Source organism: Periplaneta americana, chromosome 17 (assembly GCF_040183065.1).
Source record: "Periplaneta americana isolate PAMFEO1 chromosome 17, P.americana_PAMFEO1_priV1, whole genome shotgun sequence".
NCBI lineage: Eukaryota > Metazoa > Arthropoda > Insecta > Blattodea > Blattidae > Periplaneta > Periplaneta americana.
The window spans coordinates 96,907,218-96,928,586 of NC_091133.1; the positions used below are offsets into that span (position 1 = coordinate 96,907,218).

The 21,369-nt window shown below is 36.0% G+C and overlaps 1 protein-coding gene across 1 annotated transcript; it reads right to left on the minus strand.

The window, feature by feature from the left end:
• Positions 1–12,277: 12,277 nt before the first annotated feature.
• Positions 12,278–20,503, minus strand: LOC138692759 (hemolymph lipopolysaccharide-binding protein-like). The gene is made up of 5 exons (XM_069815953.1): positions 20,466–20,503; positions 18,770–18,941; positions 17,259–17,373; positions 14,954–15,223; positions 12,278–12,435 (listed from the first exon to the last, which is right to left on the minus strand). Exons 2-5 carry the CDS (start codon positions 18,932–18,934, stop codon positions 12,278–12,280), a joined length of 708 nt encoding a protein of 235 aa, XP_069672054.1. The 5' UTR covers positions 18,935–18,941; positions 20,466–20,503.
• Between the last annotated feature and the right edge of the window lie 866 nt (positions 20,504–21,369).

Below are 21,369 nucleotides of genomic sequence, written 5' to 3' on the forward strand. Positions count from 1 at the left end.
GAAATTATTATTGAATATGTGTCACAACATAATGCTCTTTTTAATATGAGCTTGTGAATTAATAAACAAATTAAACAATAAACCCTTACATTACATTTTTATCACGCCCGAGCCCCAGAGAATTTCGTTCAGTGTTGGGTAAGGGGGAAATTCTCTCTTCTGTAAGTTTTCTGTGACTAGGCCTACCTAAGTACTTACGCGCTATTCTGAAATATAGCGGCTTTTTTTTTTGTAGAGATGTAGTTGATCGTATATACAAGGCATAATAAAAGCCCAAACGAACCAAACCTAACCTATCACATGTTCGTACATGTAAAGTGTATAAGCGGATTACGAAGGGAACTACCTCAGCGCTAGTTTAGCCAATTTTTTTTTTTAATTATTGTTTGGAATACACCATGTCATGTAATACAGTATCATAATAATAATAATAATAATAATAATAATAATAATAATAATAATAATAATAATAATAATAATCAGTTCATAACCTGAGTTACTGCCAATCTTTCAACTGGAGTTACGAGGGTCTTGACAAAATTTGTAGGTAATTTAACATTGTCATTTTCAATTAAACTCAAAACATAATCAAACTGGTCAGGTGAGAGTCTGAAATATTCCTTAAATTTTGTAGCGTTTTTATAAAAATGTCTCATTATCAATGTGTTAAAACAGAATTCTGTAAACCTATTCCTGAATATTTCATTAGTCCGTAGCTTGTTCCTTTTATAATACGCATGCGAGATTTTGATATCGTCATCTCCCTCTTCTAGAATAAATAGCAACTTCATTATCTTGGATTTATTCATTATAATTTTTAGGTTATGTCCGTGGCCTACATTAATTTACTTGACCATATGTAGTAGATGAAGGAATAAACAAATGAGAATCTACAGCGATGTGAGTCAATAAAGAAACCACTTCTCGGCGATCATCGCCAGCGTTTATAATCGCCGGCGATGTGCGTCCGACGATGATCGCCATAAACAAACCGTACCTTTAAACGCTGGCGATGACCGTCAGGAAGTGGTTTCTTTATCAGCGTACATCGCTGTCAATTCTCATTTGTTATGGTGCCATAACTCGATTCAATATTTCTCCATGATAATCTCTAAATATCGATTATTGAACATATATACGGCGATGTGCGTCTGAATTTCCTTCAGAACCAATCTCTAGCGATCTGCGTCGCGTCCAACGATCTACGTTGGCGAACATCGCTGTAAAGAAACCGTGCGCATTCATTTTAACTCCTAGCAGCTCCAGGCGACAATCGCCAGCGATGTGTGGTCGGCGATGATCGCCGTAAACAAACCGCAGCTTAAGCGACTTACTGCCGTTTTAGTGGTCCATGTGCCACAATTGGAAATACATAATTTTGCAGGAGTCTTAGAAGTACTTCATTTTGTGAAAGTTCTGGCTTATGTAAAGTCTTTAATTAATTTACACTAAAATATTTTTAAACGATTTGACCAAGTGCTTTTCAGGAAGGAAACAAGATAAATGACTTTGGAAGAAGAAGTAAAACATAAAATATTGTCAACAATTTTATTTTTTCAATTAGGCTACCATATACTTTTTTTTTTTTAATTTAAATTCATAATACGAGTAAGTCCCAGTTTTCATATTCCTTCAAATGTTTTCTCAACTTTTTTTTATATCACCATAATTCTGTGATGTTAACTTATTGGTCATTGGAAAAAATAAGTTGTATATTGACTTTTCACCAATGAATTGAGGGGTTTAGGGGAAAAACCAGGCAGCTCCAATTTTATTCATTTTTGAGCTATTTATGCACAGAGGAAAAAAAAATACGCTCTATCAGTGGCGGCCGGTGAGGCATTCTGGTGGTGGTGGCAAAAACGAAAAAAGATTGTACGCAAATTACTATAGTGAAATTGATAATTTCGCAGTTCACGTTTGCATTATGTTAAATAAAACACATTAATTCAACCAGCTTTTTTACCATGTGTACAGTTAATAATGCATCTAGTAACAGTTACAATAACATTTCCGAAACTAATAACGAAATTTACAGATACAGATAATCAAAACATTCACAGTATTGTTAATCAAATATAAATAACTTTTATAACTAGCAAAATTACTGGCAAAAACACACGAGATAAACAGTGATATAGATAATAAACAAACACGTTTGCACTTTATTTAACAGGCCGATAAATCCAAGGCAGCGGCCTGAATAACACATGTTCATGTCCTGCACAGATCTCATGTATCGTTAACAGAAGCATCAATACTATAGCAACAGTGTAACGATATTTAGTTGCCGCAAAATAAAACAAATATTACACAACATTAACAAACAGTTTTACATAATATGAAAAAAATATTTATCTTTCTAAAAAGAACGATGACTATTTCTGCGTTCAATATAGTTAAATGGATAATAATTTACACATTCAAATCCAAGTTATGTGCATTAGTTTTGAATTGGCAACATTACATTAACATTTGGCGCGGAACTTTAACTTGTGTTTCGTGCAAGTCTGCGGTAGATGGTTCCCTTCCTAACGTCTCCAACAATCCTGCCATCTAGCGAAATTTTTGCATTACTGTGCTCTAGCGGGCGGAATATTAAGTACTGAGTCAAATTGAATTCGGCTCAAAGTCTGCCATAAGAAACGCACATAAACTAGAATCAGTAGCCTTTTGTACAGTGTTATATGGAGGGAGGCAGTGCCACACCGAAGTGGCTCCAACGTTCGGAAAAACGCTGCAAGAGTGCGTCCGGATCTGTGCGCGCGCTCGTTCAGATGAAATACGAATAAAATGTGTGGAAATAAACTATTACAACTGCTTTCTAGGATATGATTTTTTGTTTCTTTTATTGGTGGTGCCATGGCACACTGGCACTACCCCAAAAGCCGCCCCTGCGCTCTATCGTTTGGTCGAAGAACCAGGTAGTTCCACATTCACAGTTATAGCCTAATGCATTTTGGACCTGCCTCTTCTGTACGTGTTTATTGTTTGGCGGTACGTTTTTCTTCATTATCTCGAAGAGTACTGAATTGGAACTGTCTGTTTTTTCCCCCAAACCTTTCAATTATCCCATATTTGCATATTTCTGTTTCCAGTTTTTAAGTACGCTTTCTAAATATGTCGTATTTTGAATGACGTTTGTGATAAAAGGTAGCCTTAGCAAGACCTGTTGTAATCCAGGAAAGCTTTTTATTTCGTGTGTTATGTTTACATTTCTCGTTGTCTCATCCATCTCTTGCATTACGCGAGCTACAGCTGTCCAGTCAGTAACCTTTACAGAGTTGTCAGAGTGCATCAAGTTTTGAAATTCCTTCGCAGGACATTTGTTGGGTTTGAATTTCTGCACATTTAAAAAACAGAACTAAAATTCTTTCAATCATCATCACCATAATACATCGCTCTCTTGAATTGATGTAGCATGTCGAGAATTAATTCAACATTTTTCTCAAAATACGCTATGAAATATTTCGTATAAAATAATAATTTTTTTCTCGAGAAGGAAGTAAAAACGAGCAAAATTGTATTGAACTTTTTTGTTGGAAATATGTCAAAGAAAAACTCCTTGAAATTAATACCATTATTTACGATGAATTGGAAAAACAGTATTATATTATGTCTTCTTAGCATAAATTGTACTACAAAATAATTATTGTACCAAGTAATTCTGACCAAGTAATGCGAGTGACAGAAATATACCAGATTCCTCATAATTTACATACATTCTACAAGCGTTATATTTCTACCCAGTTTTCACCATTATATTGTGATATCGAATAGAAAAAAAAACATCTCTCTACAGTTTTTTAGAAGGGCCGAATTTGTCATTATTGTGTACGCTTACAGTATTCATGTCCTTTTCTTGCAATGTGAGTGACAGTACATTTCAAATGTCTTTGCTTACTAATAAATTAAGATTTGTCAAACTAATGTACATCTATTTTCGGCAATGAAATACATTAGGAAATGAAAATGTTCAATTAAAAACAGAAACTCTTTAATTAAGAACGTGTGGTTAGAGTTGTTACATTGTAACGTGATTGACGGTGCAATGATCCTGAAGATGTAATAAAATAGTTCTTAAGAAAATCATCATAATATTTATTTTAAAAAATTCAGGTGTCGTTTCAAAGTGTGTGCAGCATCGTAAATATTTAAATTCAAGAACACTGGGACAAAGTATAGTCCTGTTTCACTCCTAAGTCAATTATATTAATGGATATTTTTTTAGTTGCTTATTTAATGACGCTGTATCAACTACTTGGTTATTACCGTCGCTGAGATTGGTGAAAGAGAGATGATATTTGACGAGATGAGGCCGAGGATTCGCCATAGATTACCTGACATTTACCTTACGGTTGAAGAAAACCTCGTAAAAAACCCATCAGATAATCAGCCCAAGCGGGAATCGAACCTACGCCCAAGCGCAACTCTGGATCGGCAGGCGAGCGTCTCAGCCGACTGAGCTACACCGGTGGCTAATAGTCATTCATATATTATTATTACTATTATTATTATTATTATTATTATTATTATTATTATTATTATTATTATTATTATTATTATTATTTACTTACTTACAAATGGCTTTTAAGCAACCCGAAGGTTCATTGCCGCCCTCACATAAGTCCGCCATCGGTCCCTATCCTGTGCAAGATTAATCCAGTCTCTATCGTCATATCCCACCTCCCTCAAATCCATTTTAATATTATCCTCCCATCTACGTCTCGGCCTCCCCATAGGTATTTTTCCCTCCGGTCTCCCAACTAACACTCTATATGCATTTCTGGATTCGCCCATACGTGCTACATGCCCTGACCATCTCAAACGTCTGGATTTAATGTTCCTAATTATGTCACGAGAAGAATGCAATACGTGTAGTTCTGCGTTGTGTAACTTTCTCCATTCTCCTGTAACTTCATCCCTCTTAGCCCCAAATATTTTCCTAAGAACCTTATTCTCAAACACCCTTAATCTCTGTTCCTCTCTCAGAGTGAGAGTCCAAGTTTCACAACCATACAGAACAACCGGTAATATAACTGTTTTATAAATTCTAACTTTCAGATTTTTTGACAGAAGACTAGATGACAAAAGCTTCTCAACCGAATAATAACACGCATTTCCCATATTTATTCTGCGTTTAATTTCCTCCGGAGTGCCATTTACATTTGTTACTGTTGCTCCAAGATATTTGAATTTTTCCACCTGTTCGAAAGATAAATCTCCAATTTTTATATTTCCATTTCGTACAATATTCTGGTCACGAGACATAATCATATATTTAGTCTTTTCGGGATTTACTTCCAACCCTATCGCTTTACTTGCTTCAGCTAGAATTTCCGCGTTTTCCCTAATCGTTTGTGGATTTTCTCCTAGCATATTCACGTCAACCTCATAGAGAAGAAGCTGATGTAACCCATTCAACTTCAAACCCTGTCTATTATCCTGAACTTTCCTAATGGTCATTCATATATTATTATTATTATTATTATTATTATTATTATTATTATTATTATTATTATTATTACTATTATTATTATTATATTTATTCTCGTTTTTATAGTCTATAAATTAACAGACCTTTACAGATTATTCGTGCTCTATGTATAACAGTAATGGATATGTGCAGCGCGATAATCCTTCTCCTTTAAATATTAAACATTACGTACACTGTGTGTTTAAAGGCCACTTTTCCTAGTAAGGAGTGAAGGAGAAGGAGTGCTTCTCGGGATGATGGATGAGGAGGACGAGGGAAAGGTAAACATTGTACAACTGCTGTTGACTCGGTATCTAATACCGAAACATTACACACAAAACTCGCTCTTAGTATCATCCTGCATTGTGTTAATTAGGACTAAACCCCTGTATCCGAGTGCGTGTAAAGCGTGTAGTTGTCCCTCTAGGCGGGCACACCATTCAACGTTACAGAAAGTCCAGACTAGAGACAGAATGAAAAAATCTTCGTTCCTCTGCACATGCTTTGGTTTACTCCAAAGGATAGCTTCTAACAAAGAGGATGTCGTGACACATTGTAGTGAGTAACTCAGTCGCACAAACAAACACTGACTGAATAGTTGCTTGTAAAATGTCACTGAGAATATAACGGAACATGGATAAGGAATTTTGATTATTTCTGAACAACAAATCTAGTAGAGAGAAGCAACATTTCACAATGCAGAGGACAGTGCTTCTCAACAGACGGCTGAGGGAGATTGTTAGAATTAGAGTAGGATATAATATTTGCTCAGTGGTAGCGCTCCAAGGGGATGGGTTCAAATCTCTGTAGATCCACTCTAAATTTATACAATATGCGGCAAAACAAATCTCAGTAGATCCACCCTAAATTTATACAATATGCGGCAAAACAAATCTCGGTAGATCAACCCTAAATTTATACAATATGCGACAAAACTAATCTCGATAGATCCAGCCTAAATTTATTCAATATGCGGCAGAATAAATCTCGGTAGATCCACCCTAAATTTATACATTATGCGGCAAAACAAATCTCGGTAGAGCCATCCTAAATTTATACTGTATGCGGCAAAACAAATCTCTGTAGATCAACCCTAAACTTATACAATATGCGACAAAACAAATCTCGGTAGATCCACCCTAAATTTATACTATATGCAGCAAAACAAATCTCGGTAAATCCACCCCAAAATTTATACTACATGCGGCAAAACAAATCTCGGTAGATCCACCCTAAATTTATATAATATGCGCCAAAACAAGTGTCTGTAGATCCACTCTAAATTTATACAATATGCGGCAAAACAAATCTCGGTAGATCCACCCTAAATTTATACAACGTACAGCAAAACAAGTCTCGGTAGATCCACCCTAAATTTATACAATACGTGCAAAACAAATCTCGGTAGATCAACCCTAAATTTACACAATATGCGGCAAATCAAATCTCGGTAGGTCCGCACTAAATTTATACTATATGCGGCAAAACAAATCTCGGTAGATCCACCTTAAATTTATACTATATGCGGCAAAACAAATCTCGGTAGGTCCACCTTAAATTTATACAATATGCGGCAAATCAAAACTCGGTAGGTCCGCCCTAAATTTATACTATATGCGGGAAAACAAATCTCGGTAGATCCACCCTAAATTTATATAATATGCGCCAAAACAAGTGTCTGTAGTTCCACTCTAAATTTATACAATATGCGGCAAAACAAATCTCGGTAGATCCACCCTAAATTTATACAACGTACAGCAAAACAAGCCTCGGTAGATCCATCCTAAACTTATACAATACGCGCAAAACAAATCTCGGTAGATCAACCCTAAATTTACACAATATGCGGCAAATCAAATCTGGGTAGGTCCGCCCTAAATTTATACTATATGCGGCAAAACAAATCTCGGTAGATCCACCTTAAATTTATACTATATGAGGCAAAACAAATCTCGGTAGTTCCACCTTAAGTTTATACAATATGCGGCAAATCAAATCTCGGTAGGTCCGCCCTAAATTTATACTATATGCGGCAAAACAAATCTCGGTAGATCCACCCTAAATTTATATAATATGCGGCAAAACAAATCTCGGTAGATCCACCCTAAATTTATATAATATGCGGCAAAACAAATCTCGGTAGATCAATCCTAAATTTATATAATATGCGACATAACAAATCTCGGTAGATCCACCCTAAATTTATACTACATGCGGCAAAACAAATCTCGGTAGAGCCATCCTAAATTTATACTGTATGCGGCAAAACCAATATAGGTAGATCCACCCTAAATTTATACAATATGCGGCAAAACAAATCTCGGTAAATCAACCCTAAATTTATACAATATGCGACAAAACAAATCTCGGTAGATCCATCCTAAGTTTATACAATATGCGGCAAAACAAATCTCGGTAGATCCACCTTAAATTTATACAATGCTCATAAAAACAAATGACACTGGAATGTTATTTAATTACTTTTGTACAGTATGTGTTCAAAATGTGTATCATCACAAGCCACACATTGTTCATAACGTTTCTGAAGATTATTGAACAAAGGTTGCTGTAAGGACACAAAAATATCATTATCTTATCGCGCAATTCGGATATATTTAGGTGGGTCATCTGTCTTGAAAATTTATTCTTTGAACATGTCCGATATTTAGGCATCTGGGGCCTTGAGATCCGGGGAACAAGAAGGGTACGAGAATGGAGTTCCAAGAGAAATTAGGCGATCTCCAAAGTGTCGTTGTGGAAGGGCTAGTGACTCTCCCGCGTTGTGGAATGTAGCTTCATCTTGCTGCATCCAGTGTCGTTTGGAGGAGTAAGTTTCTGGCACGACAAAAATGGAGCAAATCCCGCAGGACACGGCGCACCAATTCGTAACCTGCGCACTGCGTAGTTTTTTCTGTATAACGACATCAGGCCGTTCAAATTGTAAAAAACGAGTTGTTTGTCGGTTTATGTAGCCATCAAGGTGAATATGGTTATCGTACGAAAATCATATGTTGCAGAAGAAATCTGAATCCTGATCGTTATGAACAACATTCGGCTGCAATACAGTAATCAGACTGGCTCATCCCTTTCTGTTAGACGCTGAACAACTTGAATGCGGTATGAAAATCCACCCAGCTCTTTAAACATCCGCCGAACAGACCTATCGCTCAAACCAAGTTTCAGCGATGTTCATCGTAAACTACGCCTTGGTGACTGTAACACCTGTTGGAGAAGTCGTTCATGATTCTCGTTTGTGGTGACGATTCTTGGGCGTCCTTTTGCCCTCTTTCATTGATATAAGACTGATCCCGCATGACGTAACTTGTTAACGACAGTTAACATTGTTGCTAGGGAAACGTGAACAGCAGATAAGCACTAATTTCAGTGTCGCATCTTATACTGGGTGTTCATTTCAAAGTGTGTCATGACGTCACTGTTGTGAGTCAGCGATTTGAAGCGAGTTTCAGCTTTTATGTCAGATAAGTTGCCTATTAATCAAGGCCTTCAATCTGAACTTGAGAACGTGTACTGTATAACTTGAACGTCGTAGCAACAGATGGCGGTCTGTACGGTCTGTGTGCTACCATAACCTCTTTCGAACTGTGTTTTGCGCGGCCAAGTCTTACGTAGGGTATTAGTTATCATCCGTTGCATACCGCAACATTCCACAACACAAATCAAATGCTCTGTGTCCATGTTGACCGTCTAAGTTAATGTCAACAAATACGTAAGTAATCGTCTTAACTCTCTCGCCATATCCCGACAGTAAGAAAAAACTCACCTCAGTACGTGTTTCCAAACAGTTCATATTCCTGCCACTACCGGCGTTACCGCACGTATCGGTACGTACTGCGTAATTCAGAATGAACGCCGTGTTTGCTAGGCAACTTCTCTCACATTTAGGTAATACACCTCTGCGGAAGTGTAGAAAGATTGAATTCTCTAGGCTCACCGGCTAGCCACATGACGACATACAGCGAGCCATGACACACTTTGAACTGAACACGCAGTATTGGGCAAGCCAGTGGTTCTGGGAAGAGAGATTATAAAATCTTCTTCTGTTGACATTCATTATTGGACGAGATTTCTCTACCCGTCCTGTTATTTGGTGCCTTCTTATTGAATTGCTGCTCTTACTGTTCTTTACCGTGAAGCAAACTTGGCCCATTCTGACGTCCTACTCCGTATGATCGGAAATAATGTTCCAAGATATACTGCTTCTCTTTGTTGTGAGAATCATAATTGCAGAAATCAACACAACACTCAATTCACAATATGTCAAACTATTGTATACAATAAATAAATACTTCAAAATTTAAAATATACTTTAAGGAACTTTGGGATTGAGTTTGATACTCCTAAAGTTTCGGATATTTTTTTTTTATTTAGGTGTGTTTGTTATCTTCTATTTACATAACAGTATAAAATTTTATTAAGTTCCATTCGTCAGTTCCTCAGATGTTAATTTTCGCTTATTTCAATAATATTAAATAATGCTTGAATTCAAAACATCCGAAATGTTATTGCATTTAAATTTGTTTGCGAAGGACTTACATCTCATGATTAAAAGAATTGCACATATATTTTTTAATTTGAGCACTGTTTACTAATGTAAAATTTACATATAAATCGCAATTTTTACTTTATAATACTTAATATACTTGGAAAATTAAAAAAACCATTGGTCAAGAAAAGTTTTCTATACTGATCTGATTCCACGCAGACCTTTGTATATTGGAGTACGCTGAGTATTCTTACAAAATGTCATGCAAACCAGAAGAAATGGAAGCCTATACAGACATTTTAATTTACAAAAAACATGTAAAAAAACGTAATTTTCATTAGGTAGGCCTATGGTAGGTTTAAAAGCATTTTAAAAATCAACGCCAGACATGCAAAATGGCGGGCAGGGCTGAATATAGAACAAAATGTTAAACTAGTCTATAAGATAATTATTTATGTCAAAAGAGATATGCATTGAATAAAAAATTTAAGTTGTGAAAAATCCAACTTTGTTAATTTAGAGCACAACGACAAGATCCATCCACAGCATTGCAAATGAAAAAGGAAGCAAAGATTTAGTTAAATAAAATTGTGTTTATTTTAATTAAGTACCGAGAATAATCTTTATTTGTAAGATATTAAACAAAAGATTTAAGAGAGAGATTAGTCTTTCACGTTCATATATGCATCTAAAAATATTACACACTGCTAACTCGAATATCATCATCATCATCATCATCATCATCATCATCATCATCATCATCATCATCATCATCATCATCATCATCAGTTGCCCTATAGCCCGAGGTGAACCTTGGCACTTCAACAATTCTTCTCCATGTCTCTCGCTCCCTGCTTTCCTTGTCCAATTCCGAATTCCGATCCTTACCAAATCTTCCTTCACTTCGTCCAACCATCTGTGTCTCGATCTTCCTCGTTTTCTGTACTCTCCTGCTTCATTCAATAATTTTTTTTTTTAATGTTTCTCTTCCATCCATCCTCATAACATGTTCAAGGCATCTTATTCTTGAGGATTTTATGGTGGGAATTATATTATCTAACTCGAATATAAATAATATATGATATGAATATATTTGTTGAAAAAATAAGCGTAAAGCTTGTGTGAGCATGTATATTATTTCTTGAAAAATTGAAAGTAAATTAACCACATTCATATACCGCTATAGCCAAGATATGAACTGTGACCGTCTCTTTTGTTTTGCAATCATAGTCACGTTCTTTCCTCAATTTGTCCTGTGCTAACAATGTGCCACTACTATTCGTAGCGCTGACTTTGACAACCTTGATCTAGATCATACCTGCACAAACAGTGCTCAACGAGCGCGCGCGCTCCTTCGGAACGGGAGAGCCGTGTTTACCGCTCGCCGAAACGTGGAGGAACATACGTCAGAATGACATAGACTTGCTGTAGGTAGAGGAGAGGGAAACGACCACTCAGTTATCTAGTGGAGTGCAGTGTGTAGGCCTATTCTCAGTAACTATTTCACGTTGCTTATCTACTGCTACAGTATAGTATGGAGAAATCTAAAAGACGGAACATAACATTTAACATTTAACGATTTGCAGCTCGAACTTATTGATCTCCAATGTGACCTAAGGGCTAAAGATGGTTTGAATAATACTACTAGCCTGGTTGAGTTTTACAAGACTAAACATTAGCGATAATATCCACGACTACACAGGCTTCCTGTGAAAATGATTTGCTATGTTTGGTTCAACATTTATATTTGTGAGCAACTGTTTTCTATAATCAACTTTAATAAAGGCAAACATCGAACATATGTAGGTAACTGATGTTTCATTACGATTAGTAGACTACTGTTAATTTCAGCTGCCAACAGCATAAAACTTCCATTTCATGTAATGATAAATAAAAATATATCAAAATGTTATTGTACATGTAAGTTGCTATAGAATTTCTATTATTCCTGTAAAATAAATATTTCTTTATTAATTAATAATAGTCCAAGGTACTTTTGCAAACACTGAACGGGAATTCATTTCACAAACACTCGTAATAGTACTTCATTTTGTGTACATTTTGTACGAGATCAGCCCTTCTTCGAATCCATCCTTATACAGAGCGCAGCTAATATCTGCATTCCGCTCATGAGCTGTGAGCCGGCTCGGAGAGCGCAAACCTTGTGCAGACCTGATCTAGATACTCCAATTCACTACGGTACACACAAACAATGCTGAGAGTGAGAATTCACTTCATTTTAATATTAAAAAGCAATGATACTAAAAATCAAAGGGATTATCTCAATTCCTTTATGGTTAATCAAGTTCTCTCTCACAAATGAAGGACACTGCGGCATGGCAAGCAACATCGTGGATTTGTGTGTTCACTGTCAGAAGCAAACAGTCTTCCTTGGCGCCTCCGTCGGGCTGGTTTGGACCCCAGACGCTGTAACCGGTTGCATTAAGAGTCTGCCCTGAAACGGTCATTGTAGAGAAGAAAATTAATAATCCTTATATAGGCCTATCTACAGTACTTCGTCTCAGTACATCATAAATCTATCTCTCGGTCCGCAGCTTATGTTAACAAATATATATTATTTTAATGTACCGAAGTACATATGATATTTCCATGCAGATATTCTGCGTCATCATACGATGAAAGAGTAATGGAACTTAGACAAATTCTCCCCGGCACCGGGACTTGAACCCGGGTTTTCAGCTCTACGTGCTGATGCTTTATCCACTAAGCCACACCGGACACCCATCCCGGCGCCGGACAGAATCGTCTCAGATTTTAAGTTCCAACTCTTGGGTTCCCTCTAGTGGCCGCCCTCTGCACTACGTCATAGATGTCTATGAATGTAGGACTGAAGTCCACACATGTGCTGAGGTGCACTAGTTATGAGTGACTAGTTGGCCGGGATCCGACGGAATAAGCGGAAGTGTGGACTTCAGTTCTACGCTCATAGACATCTATGACGTAGTGCAGAGGGCGGCCACTAGAGGGAACCCAAGAGTTGGAACTTAAAAACTGAGATGATTCTGTCCGGCGCCGGGATGGGTGTCCGGTGTGGCTTAGTAGATAAAGCATCAGCACGTAGAGCTGAAAACCCGGGTTCAAGTCCCGGTGCCGGGGAGAATTTTTCTCCGTTCCATTACTCTTTCATCGTATTATGTTAACAAATTTATTAACTTTTTCATTGCTTGGAATATATTTCGCTCTTTACCGACGTGGGAACTTACTCCTTCCAAATCACGAGAAGTTCCCCTCTTCATCTCCATTTAGGACACTTTTAACAAAGAAAATGTCTTATAACTCCTCCGATACCTCAGAAAATGACCGTCAAATAATAATTCAACCATTTAAGCCGTTACAAGGGCAACACAAGGAGAACGAGGGTAATACCTACAAGGAGAAGGAGGAGAACACAATGAGAACATGGAGAATAAAAGGCGAACAAAGTTAATACATGGAGAACAAAAGAGAACAAGAAGACTTGAAGTAGAAATGTAGGAAGACAATGAGAAATAAGGGTAATACAAGGCGAACAATATAAACATGTGGAGAACAATGGAAATACACAGATACATTTTAGAATATAAGGAGAATGAGGAGGAATAGAATGTGAACAAAGGGAATACAAAGCGAAGAAGGGGAATATAAGGCGAACAAGGAGCATACGTGGAGAACGAGAATGTACAAGGAGAACAAGAATAATACCGTGAGAACAAGAGTAATGTAATGGAAATACTGGGAGGAAAGGCGAATACAAAGAGGACAATGGGAAAAAAGGAGAATGGAGTTGAGAGGTCAAGAGCAGAAAACCAAAACGAAACGAGGGAAGAATTTGTGTTCAGTAGAGAATTTGAGTCAGAATCTTTTAAAAAAAGAGAACATGACCCTGAGCAACCTTCAGGATCACATTGTTCAACCTCTTTGCCTGAATGTTCAATCTCTGAGACACAACAAGTTCTTGTGTTTGATATAATTACAAACATCTTATTGGTTTTAGTGTCTACAGTGTTTTCACTGACTACGTAGAATTTGTAGGGAGAGTGGTATAGATACATTATTATTATTATTATTATTATTATTCTTATTATTATTACTATTACTATTATTATTATTATTATTATTATTATTATTATTATTATTATTAATTTTATTTTTGGAGTAATTTTGTCTGTAATTCCTAAAGTATTTGTACTATTTCAATTGGTTATACGAGTATATATGTAAATTCCATCTCAATAATGTTGTGAAAAAAAAACCTTAAATCGTAGGTACAGTAATGACAATTTCTTTTAAAACGTATTCACATCATAAAGTCACTCCTATTGAGTACATCATTACTCAAACTAACTTAAAAAATGAACTTGCCAAAGTTAACCGCTTATGGCGTAAAATTTGCAATGTAGAAATTAAAAAAATAGATATTAATAGAAATAGAAGCAAAGTAATTGATTCGGAATATCGAGAAACGTTTGAATGTCATAAATAATTCATTTCAAAACTGAATATTTCTATGTGTACTCAGTAAAGTTTAAAAATAAAGAAAAAACAAGCCAATATTCCTCCATTGTACGGATGTATTCTTGTATGCAACAAAACAATTCCCGCCACATTCTTCTATACGTCTTTACTTCTTTCATTCTATCATACTAGAAAAGATTATTGAAATTTCTACTCTGCGTCTATTTATGTCGATTATCTACTTGTTAGTAGGTTGTAACGGAGTAAGACGAATACAAGTGTCGTTAAGACGAATATGGCCCCGGAGCCAGATTTGTCCTATCCTGGTGTTTTTGATCATGTTTTAAATAACATCAAATCAAAACGTTATTGAAGGGAACATAGTTTATAGCAAAGCAAATGTATGATATGATAATTGCTGATGCAAAAAACCAGATCTTATAGCGCTCGTTACGTAAGAAATTTAAAGTTTCGCGGATACATTGCATATACTTCAAGCGATGTATAATTCATCTTACCAAGAACAGAGACAAAGTGGCCTTCCTTTGCGATGTCGGTGACTCCCATATACACGTGATTTTTCCTCCAGTCAGTGTACGGACTTGGGTAGCGATCCCATATCTTCTTGATGGCCACGAACTCGTCCATGGAGTTCGCTATGACGAGATGCGCACCTTCTTGTTCGCAGGTTTCCTCCGCATCCCGCCAAGACTTTCCAGTGACGTAGAATTTGTAATACCCAAATCCAGGAACGAATTCATAGCCAGACGCTGGTGGAGCTCTAGGACCTGGAATATGTTTACTGTTTTCTCGAAATTTCTTAACATGAATCAAATTAAAATCGAGATACTAAGGGTGAGTTAGAAGAAACAAAGAATAAATAAATGTCTAAACAAAGGGAATACCGTATTATCCATGAACGAATAAATGAATACACATTTAAATGGTTGAATTTAAGCACGAATGGGTGTAAAACTGCCTTCAGATCAGAGTAAGAGGATTGATGCTTGGGGAACTTAAATAAATAAATATAATTAAGGGATTTCTGAAATACTTTCTTTATTCTTAGCACGTAGGTCTAATTCTGTAGTCCTTGGGAAAAGTGACATAAGTCAGTTTCCGCAAACCTTTTTTGAAAAATTATTGACAACTTACACTGGTTTATGTAGATTTGAGTTTTTTCTGTATGAATTATTGTATTGAGAGAAATACTTATGCATTTTTTTCCAAGCGAGCAGATGTTCCGTAAGTTATCAATAAATTATCAAAAAAGGTTTGCGGAAACTGACTTGTGTCACTTTTCCCGAGCACTGCAGAATAATCCCACAGGTTTTAGGTCTTTTCGTATCACGGCCTGTCACACACATTTTAAATGTAAACAAACTTATTGGTCTTAAAATCAGTGTTGAAATTACTGAAAGGTTCTCGTCAACATTTAATTTCTTTAGCATTGAGCACAGTAATTTATAGTTAGTCCATTTACAATTGAAGTAGATTCATCATTATTTAAAGCTGCTAAACCTAGTAAAACGCTTCACATTCGACGAAAGATTACCAATGCAGTATTATACGTTGTTGCTTTCGTCAACATACCGGTTCATTCTTCTCTAATATCATGCAGAAAGTAGTACACCGATGGCGAAAGTGCATCAATGGTGGTAGGAACTGTATCAAAGAATGATTTAATCCTCGGAAAGAGGATATGTAATGCTTGGAGATAAAATTTACTGAACAACTTATCTAATAAAAATAATTTCTCTGGTTCCAAGTTCTTAGGCTTGTAGTGTCTCACAATCCTACAAACGATATCTGTGCTCGAGAAAAGAAAACTTTATCGTGTCTACTGTGCAGACAAGGGACGAGCCCTATCGGAAGCAGGTCGCTGCTACGGCCTTGTTATCGTCAGTTTGTGGTTGAATTACAGACCTACCGATTTCCATGCACAGTGATCGAGTTACCCGCATTTAACTTAAGAATTCCGCTTTCCTGCACTGACAAGGTAATCTCCAAGGTTCAGAGGTGATAGTGTCGTGTTTTAATTGGTTATTTTACGACGTTTTATCAACTGTCGTGTCCACACCTGTGGAGTAACGGTTAGCATGCCTAGCCGCGAAACAAGGTGGCCCAGGTTCGATTCCCGGTCGGGGCAAGTTACCTGGTTGAGGTTTTTTCCGGGGTTTTCCCTCAACCCAATATGAGCAAATGCTGGGTAACTTTCGGTGTTCGACCCCGGACTCATTTCACCGGCATTATCACCTTCATATCATTCAGACGCTAAATAACCTGAGCTGTTGATAAAGCGTCGTAAAATAACCTACTAAAATAAAAAATCAACTGTCGTGGTTATCTAGCGTCTGATTGAGATGAAGGTGTATTGCAAGCGAAATGAGTCCGGAGTCCCGCGCTGAAAACTATCCAGCATTTGTTCTCAACGGGTTGAGAGAAAACCTCTGAAAAAACTAAATCAGATTTTTTGTCCCAACCGTTACTACACAACGGTGCACTAGATTCGTACTTCCTTCGTATTTAAAGTTATGCTTTCGTCCCCTTACGGTTGTTATTGGCATTGTAATAATAATAATAATAATAATAATAATAATAATAATTATTATTATTATTATTATTATTATCATTATTATTATTATTAAAAAGATAGCCACTACTGCATTCTCATCTTCCGCATTTTATCTATCCTAGGTTGGCAGGTCTGATGTTACGTGCGCTCTGCGATTGTCAAAATGACGTAGGACTTTTAGTTCAGTATTGCGCCTGGTCGCATAGATAGGTATACGTATAATAGTCTATTTTAAGGTCAATATTTACCTCTTACTGTAGCAACAATTGTCACTACGTCACCAGATTCACATTTTTCTGCTGAATGGTCTACATCAACTTCCCAAGACCCGACTTTCTCTTTAGTTCCATGTTGCAATTGAATCTGAAACGTAATTAGTTAATGGAGTTGAGTATTATTCTTCAGAGGTTTAAAACAGACATTGCCAAATTTTAGACTTCATTACTGAGATGCTGCTAGATACTTACATTGAGCAAGATAATTATGAGAATATTGTACTGTTAAACACATTGGAACACATTTCTGAATTCCTTCTCTATTCTATAAAGTTTTATAAAATGATAGCAGACATAGAAAGTTGTAGCATTTTAGAATAGATAATTCCAAGTGTTTTCAAATTGGACAACCTCATACACGGTTTTCCAAAGTTAATTTTAAATCTGAACTGTGTAATATGTATATTATTGTTTTAGATAACAAGTATATTTATATACAGAGTGAACCGTAAGTAATGTCATTAATTTCAGGGGGTTATTCTACGAGATATTTCAAATAAAAAAGTTTAATACAATTTTTTCTCCTTTTTCCTTCCTTTCCGAGATAAAAATTGTTTCATATGAAACACTTCACAGTGTGTTTTGGGAAAGTCAGTGACTTAATTTACAGTATGCTCAGTCAATTAAAGAGGGCAATGTATTATGAAAAATTATTGAAAGATTTTTTTTTTATCCTTTAAATATGCAGAAATTCGGTCCAAAATATGTAAAAATGGAGGCTGCATACGCTTATATTCATTTAAAATTTCAAAGTCACTTTTTCTGTTTTTATTTTTTCATATTTTGCTGCGCTAATTCATTGAATTACACTTTTTAAAAACGTTTTAGTATGTTTGAAGCAAAACTGCCAGAAATTTTCTTTAAGTAACATATTTGTTTAAATTTTTTGGCAGAAGTTCCTAATTGTTTGGCCGTTTTTTGAGTTATGTGATATAAAAATGGAATATCAGGCAAAATTATTAAAATTTTTAAGAATAATAATGGCAACATTTCAAAACATAATTTAAATTAACAAATTTCCTTATAACTCACACATTCCTAGACCAAATTAGATGGTATTTGTTGTACAATTTATTTATAAGTAGCGCAATAGATGTACAAAATTTCAGATATCAACTTTTATTGTTCTAGGGCATTGAAATTTCACCTCGATGTGAGTTACAATATGAAAACTTCATAGTTTTTAACAGACACTTCGCCTAACGTAAATGATATTTGGGGAAATACTGATAAACCTTTCTCTTCATTTTTACACACTATTACCCAGCAGTCTTGAGATCTTGAATTCAAAGAAATATAATTTTTCTTCGAATGCATTTTTCTTTACGCGACAACCAAGAAATACACGAGAAAATTACAGGACATAATATGTATTTCTAGTTCCTATATGATTCTGGCAAGAAAAGTTCGGGTTTGAATCTGTGACTTCGAAATGGCAATATCTTTTCCTGAGTCTTACTACGTGTATCTTAAAATAAGAATACCTGGGCTGTCCACTGCCCTGTTCTATTGCGGCTGCTTGTCATCAACAAATTAAAGTCACTGTTTTCCATAGACGCACAGCCGAATTTTGTTTTGTCTACACTCGAAGCATTGGAAAACAGAGTGAGATAAACGACTGCGCACAGCAAAAGTTGACAAGTATCCATTATATCTCTGTAAAGAAGAAACGTTATAATTAATGCGGATATGAATACGTAGGTCAGTGTTTCTTTCAAAGGCGAAAGATACCGAACACACAACGATAGTCAAAGCCTCCGGAGGCGTATTCTTGTAATTATAAATTGCATGCACTATTTATATACTTAAAGAATTTTTGCTTCCTTTCAGACTCTATCGTCCTCAATCCTGTATAAACTTGTCAGTTAACATAAAACAGTCACCTATGGAGAAAATTGTCATAACTTGTTTTATTTTAAGTGCATTCAACAGATAATGGACAAAAAATGGGAATATAAGGGTACAGTGCATCAGTTATTCATAGTTTTCAAAAAGGCATATGATTCGGTTAAGAGAGAAGTTTCATATGACATTATTATTGAATTTGATGTTCCCAAGAAACTATTCCGATTAATTAAAATGTGTCTCAGTGAAACGTACAGCAGAGTCCATATAGGTCAACTTCTGTCAGATGCGTTTCCAGTTCACCGTGGGCTAAAGCAAGGAGATGCACTATCACCTTTACTTTTTAACTTTGCTCTAGTGTATGCCATTAGGAAAGTCCAGGATAACAGACAGGGTTTGGAATTGAACAGGTTACATCACCCTCTTGTATGTGCGGATGATGTGAATATGTTAGGAGAAAATCCACAAAAACGATTAGAAAAAACGCGGGAATTTTACTTGAAGCAAGTAAAGCGATAGGTTTGGAAGTAAATCCCGAAAAGACAAAGTATATTATTAACAAATATAAATGATACTCGGGAGGAAGTTAAACACAGAATAATTATGGGAAATGCTTGTTATTATTCGGTTGAGAAGCTTTTATCATCCAGTCTGCTGTCAAAAAATCTGAAAGTTAGAATTTATAAAACAGTGATATTACCGGTTGTGAAACTTGGACTCTCACTTTGAGAGAGGATCTGTAGGTTAAGGGTGTTTGAGAAGAAGGTGCTTAGGAAAATATTTGGGGCTAAGAGGGATGAAGTTACAGGAGAATGGAGAAAGTTACACAACACAGAATGCACGCATTGTATTCTTCATCTGACATAATTAGGAGCATTAGATCCAGACTTTTGAGATGGGCAGGGCATGTAGCACGTATGGGCGAATCCAGAAATGCATATATAGTGTTAGTTGGGAGACCAGAGGGAAAAAGACCTTTGAGGAGGCCGAGACGTAAATGGGAAAATAATATTAAAATGTATTTGAGAGAGGTGGAATATGATGATAGAGACTGGATTAATCTTGCTCAGGATAGGGAACAATGGCGGGCAAATGTGAGGGCGTCAGTGAACCTCCGGGTTCCTTAAAAGTAAGTTAGTATTGGATATAATAAAAATAATAACGATAATAATTATGATAATAATTATGATAATAATAATAACAATAATAATAATAATAGTAATAATAATAGTAATAATAATTGTATAGTTTCATGAAGATAAGAAACAACTAATTTCGTTTGATATCCTTATATTATAAGAAGTCAAGTATAGGTTTTGCAGTGCAACAACTTACCAAGTTTCGAAGTATTACGAAGCTCTCCGGAAAGTGACTGTTAAATGATATAGCTATCTATCTGGTATTTATACAGCTCCACTTAGCTCTTAAGGTGATTTGGTATTTATGAATCCGATTATCATATTGATATACTTTGTTGCTAGAGGATCTGGCTCACATAATGCAAAACATGTGACGATCAAAAGTAGCATGTGTTGTATGAGTCACGTGTCGAGTTCATACAGTCCCTAATGGCCAACGCTTTCAAAATCTTCAAAGAAATAAGAATGTAGAAGAGAGCGTAGTACCGTGTGTAACATTTTTCTGGTATTCAATCAAAATCACATTTAACTGGTTTACAAGTTTCTGATGCCTCATTGACTCACAATCAGAAGGGTTTATCCAAAATATACTAGGCCTACTTCTGTACTTTTCTCATATGATAATAGAATAAAACAGCAAAGATGGAAGTTTTAAATACTTAATTATTAGTATTGTCCCGAATAATTTTGTAATCAAAGGTTTTTGATGTCAATACGTCTTTAAAATCATTGCAATATTGAGTACCATATAGTACAACCCTGAACACAACGGAGAAGTGAAAAGGAGCTCTGAAATCCCCTCGCATGTACTTTCTGCTTACACTGTCTTATGAAAAATACACAATAGGCTTTGTGAATCAGTGATGGATTTCTGGCGACCAGAGAAAGCAAAAGTTCGTAACAGCTATGATGTAATCCGTCACTGAACAGTGCTTAACTGCTTGTCTACTCGTGTCAACTGGGGAAGGTGGAGTGGGGAGTTAAGGGGAAATCTATTGTGACTCATTTGTAGTAATAGAACTCACACCTGATGTAGCGAAACCTGTATTGGGGTTAGTCAAATGACTAAAGTTTGCTATGCACTACTCCCCACTACCTTC

Excerpts from the sequence above, each read along its gene's own strand:
- LOC138692759 (XM_069815953.1), bottom strand. The coding sequence starts at position 18,934 with ATGGATACTTGTCAACTTTTGCTGTGCGCAGTCGTTTATCTCACTCTG. Across the intron at positions 17,374-18,769 it reads CAGGGCAGTGGACAGCCCAG|ATTCAATTGCAACATGGAAC; the intron begins GTATTCTTATTT and ends ATTACGTTTCAG. Across the intron at positions 12,436-14,953 it reads CCACTTTGTCTCTGTTCTTG|GGCAGACTCTTAATGCAACC; the intron begins GTAAGATGAATT and ends TGACCGTTTCAG.